The sequence below is a fragment of the Cryptomeria japonica genome, chromosome 8 (genome assembly GCF_030272615.1).
Source record: "Cryptomeria japonica chromosome 8, Sugi_1.0, whole genome shotgun sequence".
In the NCBI taxonomy this organism is placed as follows: Eukaryota; Viridiplantae; Streptophyta; class Pinopsida; order Cupressales; family Cupressaceae; genus Cryptomeria; species Cryptomeria japonica.
In genome coordinates, this window is record NC_081412.1 from 150,228,499 (window position 1) to 150,242,952 (window position 14,454).

A 14,454-nucleotide genomic window follows, 5' to 3' on the forward strand; every position below is an offset into this window, starting at 1 on the left:
AGTTTGTAAAACCCTGCACCAAAGTTTCTAAGGCTCTCTATACATCTAACAAATCAACACTTGCTCCCAAAGCCATATTTTGCATTTTTAAGTTCCTTAGACTTGCACCACCCACCTTCTTCTGTAAACATGCTTTGTCCCAATTGATCAATGGTAATTTCTTCTCCTCAGCATCTTCCCATAAAAAATTCTTTGAAAGGCCCTCCAGATGACCCAATACCTTACTAGTAATTTGAAAGCAAGACATAACAAAGATAGGTATCGCAGCCAAAACAAATTTAATCATAGTAATCCTTCCTGCCAAAGTTAACCATTTTCATTTCTATAGGGAAATTCGGTCTCGACACCTAGAAACATCATCATCCCACAACTTAGACCTGCTTGCACCATTAAACATTGGTGCACCCAAATAGTTCAAGGGCAAGCTATTGATCTTGAATTCCAAGAAACTAACAATCCTCCTCTGAACTGTCGCCTTGGTATTTAAAAAGAAAATCTCCGACTTATCATTGTTCGAAATCTGCCCTAAGACCCGCATGTAGCTGCAGTATCATTTGCAAACTAAATATGAGTGAGATTACCGAAACCAACCGCCACTCACACACCTCTCCACCTATTCTGTCTTTTCTAGGTTTTGAAAGATCTCCTCATGGCCTCTGCCATCACCACAAATAGAGCTGAGGACAAAGGATTGCTCTGTCCCAACCCATTGGTGGAATCAAAAAACCCTCAAAGGGAGTTGTTGATAGAGATAGAGAAGCATGCCATAAAGACACACTCATACATCCATCGTAACCAAATCGGGTCAAAGCAAAACTTTTGCATTATCATAAATAAAAAGTGCCACTTAACTCTTATCATTTTCGTTGTTGACGTCTAACCTGATAACCTTTGATAGCCAAAACCTTAATTTTGTCAAAGAAGGCAGAGGCACCTTCCCCCAGATCAACTTCAATAGCTATCCCCAAACAATTTTCAATCTTGTACAAACAATGCACAAACTCAACCACAACTATGTACCTTAACATCTATAAATCAAGAAAGACTTTAGTAACTGTTGCCTAGCTTCCAACATCTCTCTATGGTAGCACCCTCTTAGGGAAAAAAAAAAGTACCATATAGAGATATAAGGAGGGCATTTATAGATGGTGGTACCTCCATGATCAAGGATTTATTTACTCACATCCTCTTCCCATCAAAATTCTACTCCATGCATTTTTTTTAATTAAAATTTTTTGTACTTTTTGCTGGCAACTATTATTTTAATGTTGCATTTACAATCTCGAATCTCAATAAGTTGTGAGATCCTTTTCAGTGTAGTAGAACTACAGTGCATTTTCCTTTATCCACTCAGTTAAACCGCAATCGGTTTGTGTTAGAAAATGTAGAGTAGTTGGTGTATGCACATTTTAATATGCATCTCCTCTCACGCAAAAAGTAAAAGCACAAGGATGCATTGGGATGTAGTTAGTGCATGAGTATTGTGAGTGGGATACTTGTGTTACTCAAATTTTCGTTGTCTTCACGGATTATGGGCACAAGGCTGTTACACAAGACTTGCATAGTGTAGCTAGTTGGAGTGGCACTTGTTGCTTGTGGTTCTAATGAACTAGTTGATGACGGTGATGCTTTCGATAAAGGAACAATAAAATGATTATTGATTTGTTTTCAATTTCCATGTATAGTTGCACTAATATAAACTATTTTGCTTTCGATAAAGGGTGTTGGGCACCCCTTCTACAGGTAATTATGTGGGGAAACCCAAGAAGATGAATCCACAAAAGAAAGAAGCATTAATCCAATGTGTGTGTTGACAAGATTTTACACCAAAGGAGTGCGATGGTATTTTGAGCTCAAGAGGAAATAGAGGGTTAAAAAAGAACTTCCTTGCCACAGCAAAATGGAAATGTATATTGGACCTGCTCAAGTGTCCGTTGATGGGCGTCAGTCGCGGTTCAAATGTTTCTTTTTGGATGATCGACTTTATGATCCAACTCAGCGTGGGAAGGGTCTATAATTGGGTGAGAGGATTATCAGATAGAATTCATGACTTCCTTAGTCTAATGCACAATGCCTTCTAAATGACCCAACATGCCATTGGATTATTCCTCGATGCCATTGACACACAAGTGCCTCCCGACAGATGGGGACAACCACAACTTGTGGGACAATTGGAGTCAAAATGGCCAACATCATTTTACTGCACTAAAACAGGCATCTAAGTGGTTGGCAAGGAGGCCGATCCATCAACTATGCCTCAACCAAGAAAACGAAAGTGCTAGAAAGAGAGCATTGAAGACAAGACAATTGTAGTCTTGTCCTCATCCGAGGACACATTGAGCACCAGTTCGAAACATTCCAATTCAAAGGAAGAGGATTCAGCAGGAGTATACTCAGTGACATTGCAGCCACCACCTCCACCTCCAGCAAAGACGGTTGTCGAGAGTGTCGCATTCTCGCTTGCCATACTCTTGCCCACCACACCTGTCATACTCTCATCCACTACACCACTTAGAATTTCTACAAAAGAGGGTGTTCGGGAAGCCACACTAGTAGCAATTGTTGTGAGAGTGCATCGGTTGTTGCACCAATGCCATATTCTGCCAAGTGCCACCATTGTGGTACCAGCTACCACACCATTACTAGGCTAGGCGCCTCTACAAAAATGCCAGCTACGTTGAAGTAGCACCACCGAATTCAGGGGAGTCGAAGATATTGGGGTGGATAGTTGGCTTAGTAAATTTCAAGTGGCACCCACCACCCCTCTCCACCACCATCACCAAGTCTCTTGGAGAACCTGGATTTTTTGTCAGTAGAAGGAGATGTAGAGCTTTTGGCAATTGAAGGAGAGATAGAGCAGGCACTTGAGTACGGAGAAGAGCAGTTGACATTTGCAGGGGAACCCAGTGGAGATGGTTCATATCGTCAAGAAAAATGAGCCCATGGCTACTTAGCCTGGTGAGCACGACACACGAGAGCTTGCTAGTACTTCTTAGTCAGCAAAGGCTAAGGCTTCAAAGGATGAGGAATCGGATGACTCTAGTGAGGACAAGACCCAGGGAATGCACATTTAGATTTCTCATTGGGATACCCATGATGTAATTGGTACAGTGCAAAGGTACCTATTACTTATTAGAGTTGGAGGATATAGCTCTGGTCACGCAGGAAGTGGTTGAACTCTCTCGAAAGATGGATATTGGTCTCACTCCATTGGTGGCCACCAAAGTAGACAAGATTCATGCATTTATGCAAGTAGATTGTGAGGGGGAGTTCTTTCGTTGCTTTGACTCTCATGGATGGTCCATGGTGGAGACCCCCGACATGCTGGCAACATGGCACCCATCCTACCCACCATGGTTGGAAGGCATGGCCGAGTGCTAATTGCACCCCACTGTATGGAGGCATGCTTTCAGGATGTGTTCTATAGGATGAAGAGGGCAACAATTTCTATGGAGGAAGCTCATATAGTGAAAGTGAATGCACTTAGATAGGCAGAAGCTACTAGGAGCAAGTTGTTTGCTCAAATGGCCTATTTCCAAGAGCAGCTTGCCTAGCAAACTTAGCTCACCACTACAGAATGAGAGTGTCGCATAGCCTTGGAGGCCACCTTGGCCAAGAGGGAGGCTCAGTTGGTTGAGCGTGAGAGTAAATTGGCGCAACAGAGGGCAAAATTGGCAAAGAGGGACGCCAAGGTGTTAACACTGGAGGAGCAATAGGAAGCTACGACCTAGGAGTCAAAGCGGACCAAACAAGACCTAATGGAGGTAGTTCACATGGTGAAGGGATCTTGAGAACGTGAGCTTGTGGTGCAACGTGACCGGAATATCCACATGGATCAGGTGCAACGACTTTGTTAGCGGCTCTCCACTTCTAGGGCCACATCCATTCTGGTGTCCTCTACTTGCCTTCGAAACGTCCTCTCACCCTCCTCAGTAGTTCTTTGTTGTACATAGCCCCATTCTTGGTTTCTATCGTTTGGAATACGACTTATTTTTTCGGGGGGCTGATGTAGTCAGCAGCTTATGCCAATTGTTAATAAATAAATGTTTTGTTAGCCGAAGTGTTAATTGAGTAAGTATTAGTTGGTTAGTTATGTAATGCTATCATTTGTTCTCGACAGGTAGTCGGTTTGGTGTTCCTGGCGGTTGGTAGTCTTAACCAACCTTTGGATAGTATTTATTGTACCCATTTTGTTGTGTCAGGAACCAATTTGTTGAAACTTAGTAGCTTCGGTAAGATAGATGATTGAATGAGAGACTTCATTTATCTCTCATTCAATCATCTACCTTATCGATATAACTACAATATAAACATCGACCTCATGATTAAATAAATGAACTTGTCATAATCATCTTATATGCATAATCGATGATATTACTCATGTTGTGATCAGACCAGAGTTATAACTATCATAGCTATCATACGATAGCATCGATTGATGCTATCATATGATAACAATAATAGCTATCATCCTAATCACATGTTAATACCGATCACTTATTTGAGAATTATATTTTATCCCGATCATTTATCGGATGACTATATTGACGTGCCCCGATTATTAATTGTTATCGGTTTAAACATGTTAAATGGTAAATAACGTGACCGATAGTTATCGGTATAACACATGATAAAGGATAAATGACATGACCGATAGTTATCGGCATAACACATGTTAATGTGGTAATATTAACTGAAATGGTGCCTATGCACCGATCAAGACATGTCTTGATCGGGCATGTCAAAAGACATGACCGGTCAAGGCATGCCTTGATCGGTGAGCATAGACTATAAGCATATGTCAATAGACTGCTGTAGATGCATCGAAATAATTAATGTTATCTTCAGCAACCTGTGACATAAGAAACAGAAAAATATCAGTAAAGAAAAATAATATATATATAACTTCAGACTTGAACTTAAATTTGAATATCATTTACACAATTGATCATTGTACACATTGCATACAATAATGAATGATAGATCTTCCTGAAACTCTATTGTTCTAACATTGTCATATTCTGTTATTCTATGTTCTACAAATGATATCTTTGTTTACTCTACATATAAAATAGTAAGTTCCCTACGAGAGTAAACAACATTTAAATTGAGTTATCAATTATCAACTTGTGTATTTAATTTTGTACTTTTTTCACAAAATTTCTCATGTCTATCAAATGTATCAGATTGGGATGTGTAATAAAACCTTAGATTGTTTAAAGAGGAAAATAAAAGTAAAACTACAATATCAGTCCTATATTAAGCAGTGATGCTAAGAAGCAAAAGGTAAAGTCCATAGCAGGCAGCCTGTTTGCCATTTGGAGGGAAGACTACTAATTAATGTTCTTTGTGCCAAGCTCATTCCGTAGTTGGCCTCTTCCTTATCCACCTTGGAATGCATTCCAATGGTCGGTAGGGGCAGTAAGGTTGGTGTTGATATCTTTTTTATGCACCTGAAACACAGAATAAAATACTAAGTATCTTATCCTCACTTGAACAAAATCTTCTCAAATGCTAAATTATATGATCAACCAAGACGACTCAAAGGTTTCTATTGCCAGGTCTTGACGTGTGGGTAGCTTAGTGATTGTGACGTGATTTTGTTGGAATCACAAGGGGGACTTACGTTGAACTTGAATGTTTGAATGCTGCTGGAACGTAGAATTTTACTTGATTAAAAAAAGATGAAAAAGATTGAGGATTTAGAGAGACTACACTACTCCTAAGATCAATTATAGCACTAGATCATGTGAGGATTGACACATTCCTTAAAATGAGCTTTGCTTCACCATGTTGCCAACAACTAGACAAAACCAATGCAATCTTCCAAGGGAATTGAAAGGTTTTCATATCATGAATCATTCACCCAAATACCCAATACACTGACGCAACTTGAATAAACATATCCACGATTGAACTTAGCACAAATTTAATGTTCAGGCTAACCATGCACTGCAGTTGAAAATCATCCAACCACAAATAGTATGAACCAAGGAATTATCAACATCCACTCATTACTCCATTACAATCGATGAACTTCATCTAACATGAGGGTCCAACAAGAAACCATGCAATTATGTAGAAGAAACAACACATTCCACCATATCTTCAATGAAAAGGATGTTTATTTACAAGCTTGGCAACAATTTCTGCCTTCTCCTCCTACTCTACTTCTACTTCTAACTTGCTGCTCTTGATCTAATAACTATTAACTATTAGCTATTTACCTTTACAAATGAGGAAGTGGAGCCTTATATAGTGCTCTCAATACAATTGGATGGCCAGGATCAAGTCCAAATTAATGGCCAAGATTGAAAGATAGAAACCCTAAAACCCTAATTAGGGTTTCTTACACCCAATACATAATATTTAATGCTTGACACATGTCCTTTGAATTCTGACCAACGGATGATGAGGTTAGGTACATCGAACTTTGTGCCTCCACGTGTGGTAGTTATCCTCCTCATTGGATGAGCCAAGTGCATTGAATTTGGATGCCTTGACTTGGAATGATGTGATTGGCTTGAAGATGACTAGGCGCCACCTCAACCTAATCCTTGTAACTCATCACAAGTGTTTGTTATTTGGGCAATATCTCTTGATACTCAACATTTCCAAGCGCCTGCAGTGTTGATGGAGGGAATGATATGGTGGTGGTAGATATTCCCAAATTGCATCATCTTTCTTGACTTGATCACTTTTGCCTATTCCTTCTTCATACTTTGGGAATTCATCCTTATGATGTGTTTCACTTCCCAACCTCGGAATCCTTTATCTTGACTGTCCTTGACCTTCTTTGATCTTGAAATTCCCTTTCCTAGATTACTCCCTTGTACTAGCAATGATTCTTGGATTTCCAGAGGAAATTCAAGATATTTGTAAAACTCCTTCCTTTATGTTGATCTACGTACCCGTAGGAAATTCAAGATATTTGTAAAACTCCTTCCTTTATGTTGATCTCCATACTTGCCCTGCTGGGGCGTTCCTTGTCTCCTTTCATGTCATGAATTTCCTTGCTTGAAGTGCTGCCGAGCCTTTCATTCTGAATGCTGATCCTTATTCTACCCTTTCATGCTGATGGGGGATCTTCATCGTCTCCTTCATGAGTATCTTGAATATGCACTGGTAAGTTCTCCATGATGTCAATTTGCTTCCTTATGTATCCTTAAGATTGTGATGATCATTTGCATCTTATTTCCTCCCTAATTGTTCATCTTTCTTGCATCAATCCTGGAAAACAACATATTTTGAATCAAAACCCCATAGAATGAATGAGAGTAATGCTAACTTATCATAAATCAAGCTTTTCACAGCCCCTTCTCAAATGTGGAATTGAATTTTCTGGTCCTTGAAATGATGATTTTATTTAAGAAAATGATTAAAACTGCCCTCACCAAGGTCTGATCTGGAAATCAGAACCTGGTCTGCCTTGATTTGCACTTAAGGTTTGTAAAATTTGCTCAAAAAATCTGTTCATAAACCTGCCAAAATTCACCTTGAATGAGGTCTGATTTGGAGGTCTCAGTCTGAGATGTCACCTAGATTGTCGTGGGTTTCAGCCAGCAAGGAATGTGCCGGACTTTTTAGGCAGTGAGGGATGTCATGACTAGTGGCCGGGGATTTAAGGTGATGAGGAACATGTTGGGGTTTTGAGTTGATAGGGGAACATGCCGGGGTTTTGAGTGTGCAAGGAAGGTGATCAGAGATTTTGAGGTGTAAGGAAGGTGCTGGACTTTCGAGGTGATGAGGAACATCCTCAAGATCTGGTTGGGGTTTTTGAAGCAGTGAGGAATGTTGCTTACTTAGATCCAAATAATGTTTGGAACTTTGGTTCAGCCACCTTTATCCTTTACTTCATCTGTTGCCTGATCAAATATCGACATTGTTCCTTCCATTGCTAAGTCATGGATCAAAGGGACAAAATCACCACCTTCTTGCCTGGCCGTGGATTTAGAGCAGTGAGGAATGTTGCCATGCATTTGGAACAGCTAGGCATATGCTGGGCTTTTAGGGAGGTCAGGCATGTGCTTAAGGAATGTGTTGGACTTTTTGATGGATGAGGAACATAGTCAAGAATGTGGTGGACTTTTCGGGCAGTGAGGAACATTGTCAAGAATGTGCCGGATTTTTGAGGCAGTGAGGAATGTTCTCAAGATCTGGCCGTGGATCTTGGGGAGCAAGGAACATCTGCTTTGAAGTTCGGGGTTTTGAGCATGCAAGGAAGGTCGGACTTTTTAGGCTGCAAGGCATGTGTCGGGCTTTAGAGGCAATGAGGAATGTTGTTCACTTAGACTTCTCCAAATCATGTTAGCTTCAAACACCTCTACGCTTCATCAACTTCTTCACTTGCTTGATCAAATATCAATATTGCTCCTTCCTTTCTCAAGGCATGGATCATAAGGACAAAATCATTACCTTCCTGCCTGGGTGTGGATTTGAGGTAGTAAGGAATGTCTTGCCTAGGAAGGTCGCAGATCTAAGGCAGGCAGCCATAAATCGTGGATTTGGAGGCATGAGGAATGTCTCCTACCTCGGCCAGATTTACTAACCTGAACTTAGCCTATCAATTTGCTCCTACTAAGGTATTACCCTCATTCAATTGTTCCAAGTTCATTGAGTTAGCATGTTCAATACTTCGTCTTTAGATAATGGCTCCCTTTTCCTTGATTATTCTTGACTTCCAAGCTCTGGCCTAAGAGTATCCACTTGACCTGATTCGAAGGCTACTCTATGAGGCATCATCCTATTGATTCGCTTTGATCTCCATTCATCACTCAAGCTTTTGAGAGCCGCTACAACTTCATTCTAACCTAGAGAGAGACCTGACTACCATCAAACTGCCCGAGACCCATACCCTGACCTGACCTAGAAGTTGCACTGCATCCCCTCTCAAGCAAGAGGCCAATAGCTGAAGAAACTACTGCCAAACTAGATGACTAAACTAAGACAACTAACGCTACCAAGCAAAAAAGTGGGGATCCCCATTTGCAATGGGGCGATGTGTGAAAATATCACAACAGTTGGTAAACATTAAATTATTGTTGCTTGATGATCTTTATGAGTAGCATGTAGCTGGAATTATTGAGCGGACACCGAGCAGCCTCTCCTCATTTTTTCATTGTTTGAGATTCTCTCAATTGATTCAACCTTGTTAAGGACGCTTTTATAGCAGTTCCTAAGAAAAGTAAACATAGATAAATATTTATGAAAAATGGACATTTAATCTATATTTCAACCGTTACTTCCAATTCATTTTAGAGTAATTTTCCTTACCACAATTCAGAACTGTCAAAATATGTACTTTTGTAGATGAACTTAAATGATAACAATCAGTTAACATTATTTATGTCTAATTGAAATTTTCCTTGCGTTCCTCAAGATAAAAACATGCACTTTATTTGGTGAAAAATGTTACTATTGAAAGGTAACATTTTTAGGGAAAACATCTTTTTAGCAGGCAATCTTTTTAAAATATACATCGTTTTGCCATCCTTTGCAGGTGAAATATTTACTAAGCTAATGTGAAATAGAAAAGCTAAAAATGTTAGCCAACAGGTAAGAGTGTAGGGAAAATTACAAGCCTGCTTCCAATGCCTTGCAACAATGGTAATATGCAAATATACAAGAATGATTAATGATACGAGTTAAAACATTGAGATCTAATATGGTGGGTGACCATCAACAACCTGTTTGTACCTTTAGACAAGCACAGCTTGATGTTCAATGCTTTCTTCAATTTAATTAATATAGCACGGGATTTTTTACTCCAAGCTGTTTATCTCCTATAGATTTCCTGAAATAGCAATAAAACACCTGAGGGGTATGATTTTGTCCCTAAACTATACATATCTGGTTTGTAGGCTATGTAATTGCTTTGGCTTTTGTGCTTTGCCATAGGTTTTACATTTTAATATTTTGTAGTTAGGCTTTATGTTCATTATTTTGCTATGCTTTATATTTATTACTTTGGCCATAGATTGGCTTGTAGGATGTATACATATTAATTTGGGTAGTAGGTTATTTGCCTTGTCCGTACACCTACACCTAGGCTATGGAAGTATGTTTTGGCCTGTGTGCTTAAATCAATGGCCCTTTGACAATAATGGCCTGAAGGCATGACATCCAAAAGCAATATAAAATTATTCTTTAGCAGCTAAGTTCAAGTTTATATTAGGTAGTATAGAAATTAAACCGAAGCTTAATTATCCTCTATTTGGTTTCTTGCTAACCTAAAACCATTGGATCCGCATGGTAGCTCATTCCATCCCAATAACACCTATCTTATTTTTATCCCTGCATCATAGAAACTCATGTCTAAAGTAAATCCTGCATTATATAAACTATTTGTGTTTATATGATCATATTGGGCTGAAACAACCACTGTCTCGTGACATTGCACTTTTGAAAAATAAGAAATCATTTCACTCTCATAACAACAAATATTGAATATTGTGTTTCACAAATGAAGCACATTAAGTGATATTTTTTTATCAAAATGTTTTGGGAAAGATAATCACTTAATTACTTCTTGGACTAGCCCTCATTCCTTAGTCCTTTCTGGGAAGTACTTCTACACATTCTGCAGCATTAGTACTGTAGGGAGCTTTATATGATCCAAGCGCCTTCATAAGGGAATTACACCAAGGACAAAAGCATTTACCTGATTATCAGCATATTCTTTACATTCTAATTAAGTTTGTGATCTAATTAAATTTGTCATTAGTTTGGCCAGTATCATGTGAAATAAGGTATTGATCTTTACAACTATGCTTGTCATGTACTTCTGGGATGAAAGTTTAAATGGTGATTTCAAGTTTTTAGAGAAGCAAGTGAATTGGATTCAGAATGTTGTGTAAGTTTAAGAAAGTTTGGGTGTATTGATCATACTGTTTTTAAACCCTTTAGATTAAAATTTGGTTGGTTTATATGAAGAGAGATTGACAAATATTTATTCTACTTGACTATCAGAGATTAAAGAAAAGAGCCAGCCAAAGAAGAAGCCTTCCCTAGTCTCCTTGTTTGGTAAGAATGTCTATCCTTAGCAAAAAGTTTATTTATGCTTTTACAACTTCACTTTCAGTCCATTCTATGAGCAATAGTCCTAATCTGCGTCTTTGCAAGGATTGTTACTACTTCATTCTATAAGTCTCCTGCATTTTGCAGAAAAGATGCGATTATTTATGTTTAAGAAACATCTCATACATTCCTCAATATGTGCTAACACATTAATGATTCTTGTATTTGGACAGAGAAAATTGATTTGGAAGAAACTACAAGTACAAATGGTGACAGTGTGGGCACAACAAGAGGAGTTGCATGAGCATTGGCATACTAGTCTTTGTTCGAATCACCTTTGCTTACCTTTTTTTGTCTGTAAGGGTGATGCCATACAATTTTCATCATTATATTCTGTAAAGAATCAAAATGCGATGAAAATAAGTGTCCGTAAAGGGCAGATTAATTCATTAACAAACCTTATATGAAGTTAAAAAGGGTTTGACGTCCCTCCAATTTATTGTAATATTTATGTAATTTATTTTGTTTAAAGTTTCAATCAAATGCAAATGGTTGATTCTCTCTTGGGTAAGCTGTTTAAAGTTTTCTGTAATGGATATGATGGTATATTTTTTAAGATTATTTTGTTTTTTAATATATTGAAATCGTATGGTTTCTTACAATGCCTGATTGTGGTTATCAGGTACATTTTAGTAATAGACAAAAATGCTATCCCAGAGAGAAATTTGTGCATGTTCTGCAAGACGTTTAACAGCGTCAGAGGCCATTATACCGCATTGTTAATATATAGACTATATTTAACAATCCAATTATCCTTAATCCCAATGCCAAAGATGTTTATCAAATTAACATATTATCTATATTAGATGCAGCATGGCTTGATAAGAAGGTATGGAATTGTCCTTTAAAATAGTGACCGTCGTAATGGTCCAATAATGTACTATAGTCGAAGCATTTACCTTGCTTGTATTCTGTCGATGAAATGGCTATGACCACCTCTTAGAGGATGTCTTGCTTTATTTAGGGCCAACTTCAAACCTTTTTCCAGTCCTCAAATTTTACTTTGTCTTTAATACCTCTTCATGAGTTTAGTGTAAGATGCTTTTGTCATTTCTATATCCCTAAACAGCGAATGGCCCTAAATTCAGTAGCCAATAGTTAAACTTTATGTTGTAGTTTTGGTGGGTAAAAGATAGCCTTTTCACCATAATTAAAGCCTTGGCATGTATATGTTTGGTAAATTGAGCTAGCCACCCTATTTTTGACTAAGGCTATATGGTAACGTCACTGGGTCTATAGAGAAGTTCTAGACCAATTAATTATGTAGGAGCGATCTACTTTGTTGTTTTTCTTACTACAGACATCACTAGCCGTATTGGTTTTAGAGAAACATGCCCTAATCTTGGATGTGTTAATATACACGTCCACCAAGTTGTGGGTTGCTTTGTTGAGAGATGGGGATTTAAATTTTAGTCTCTTATTACAAATGTATCAATTTATTTTTACACCACAACATTGTTTATATGAGGTACATACAATCTTGTTATTGGAGAATGTTTAGTATAATATTTTTAATTTTTTTACACTATCATACAATCTTGTTATTGGAGAATGTTTAATATAATATTTTTTAATTTTTTTTTACAGTATCATATTTCTGTTTTGGAATAATAATTAGGTCTAATTGAAACCCACATTTTTTTTTTAGTATAGACATTTTTGAACTGACAATTTTGGTTCTTTGAAGTGTGTTATCCCCATAATTTATCTTTGGACAAAATTGATACAAGGAATGTGTAGAACCATACTCCCTTCTCCATTTGTGAAGGATGCTTACCTTTTCAAATTACTTGTAAGAAATGCACAATTATGAGATCTATAATCTTACATATGTGTATACAAGAAATTTTGCAAAAGTATGTAGAATTTCTTAACATTTTATATTAAAAGATCAAACAAAATTAAAAACATCTCTTAAAAATGTAACGAGAGCTCTTTATTTGCTAGGCTTACATGTAGTGAAAATAATATATCATTATACTGTAGAGAATAAGGTAAACATGGTCTTCAAAACCAACCAGCAACTTATAATATAGTGAAATAGAAACCATGTACAAAATTTATGAAACAATTATAAAAAATAATTCCTTAGTAACATAAAAATCCTCAATGTGTTCTTCATATTCAATAACAAAATGTGTTGTTATAAACTATTTATGAAGAATTAAAAGTGTAAGGCAATTACATATGAGAGTTTTGATGTGCTTTTATAACCTTCCTAACTAATTTTGAAAGATAAATACCAACTTTATTAGCTGATACAAAACACAACCTTAAATGACTTTCAAATGAATTACAAAACAACTCAAAGTTGACGCAAGGTCTATCTACACTCAATGCAAAAAATGGTCACTTGAAGACAATTTTCTATTCCTTATTAGGCTCCACAATGACTTCAATTGAATTTGATTTTGATTGTCTTGATATAATAGATGGAGAAGAGCTCTCCTTCTATTGATGAATTTTCCCATAGTGACCAAATCTAGAATAAGTTTTAAGATATTCAATGGATGCTTGTATGAAATCATATGTTCAATTGATGAAAATTTATTAATGGTTGTTGGAAGTATCAGGGTTCTGAGAAGGGGGGGGTTGAATCAGAACAGTATGTAATTCACAAATTTTGCTATTATTTAACACTGATTTTCAACATACAACAACTTTTGAATCATATCAATCTTGAACAGAAATTATAAAACAAAATATGCCAACTCACAAATAAGAGAAACACCAAATTTGTGCCGAGTGGGAAAACCCTCGAAAATCCTTACGGTTTCGTCATAGGGTGAAAAAACCACTCCAATAATCCTGCATCTTTATTGAACTTCAATTCTTTACAACCAGCAGCTACAACTGCTCAGGGTGTTCAACCCTATTCCTTTCAGTCTTATAAATACATATAGATGTAAATACTACATCAGTATGTATGTATAAGTATATATTATAACTTTCAATACAAATGCATATGCGTTTCTTTTCACTGTTCTTTTTCACATTTCATACACACACTGAGATCTTCCAAATGATCTCAATAAATAATGATATGATACGAATGGAAATGGTTATACCAGCCCAACTGAACCAGTTGGGGTTTGTTACAAAACCACTTTGTATGAATGCTGTTTTAAAACCGAACACAACCGTTTGCTTTCAGATTTGAATGCATCTTTGAAACCAATGAAACCAATGAACATTATAAACGTCAAACACTGTTAAGCATTTTGATCTGAAATACTCGAATATACATTCCAGTATTGCAGACCAAACATTTTAAAAACTGTTTCAGATTTTATAACATTCATGTCATGACACGTTTCTGCCATTTCAACAATCATTATTACTTCGAAACATAACCACTTCAAAACTCATCACTATATC

The 14,454-nt window shown here is 37.2% G+C and overlaps 1 protein-coding gene across 1 annotated transcript in view; it reads left to right on the forward strand.

Moving 5' to 3' along the window:
* LOC131031562 (uncharacterized) overlaps positions 1-11,580 on the forward strand; it is a 99,497-nt gene extending 87,917 nt beyond the window's left edge. Inside the window, exons 12-13 of the mRNA XM_057962714.2 lie at positions 10,969-11,022; positions 11,250-11,580. Of these exons, the coding sequence (XP_057818697.1) occupies positions 10,969-11,022; positions 11,250-11,320 (125 nt within the window). The 3' untranslated portion in view covers positions 11,321-11,580. The remainder of the gene's footprint in view (positions 1-10,968; positions 11,023-11,249) is intronic.
* The last annotated feature ends 2,874 nt before the right edge of the window (positions 11,581-14,454 follow it).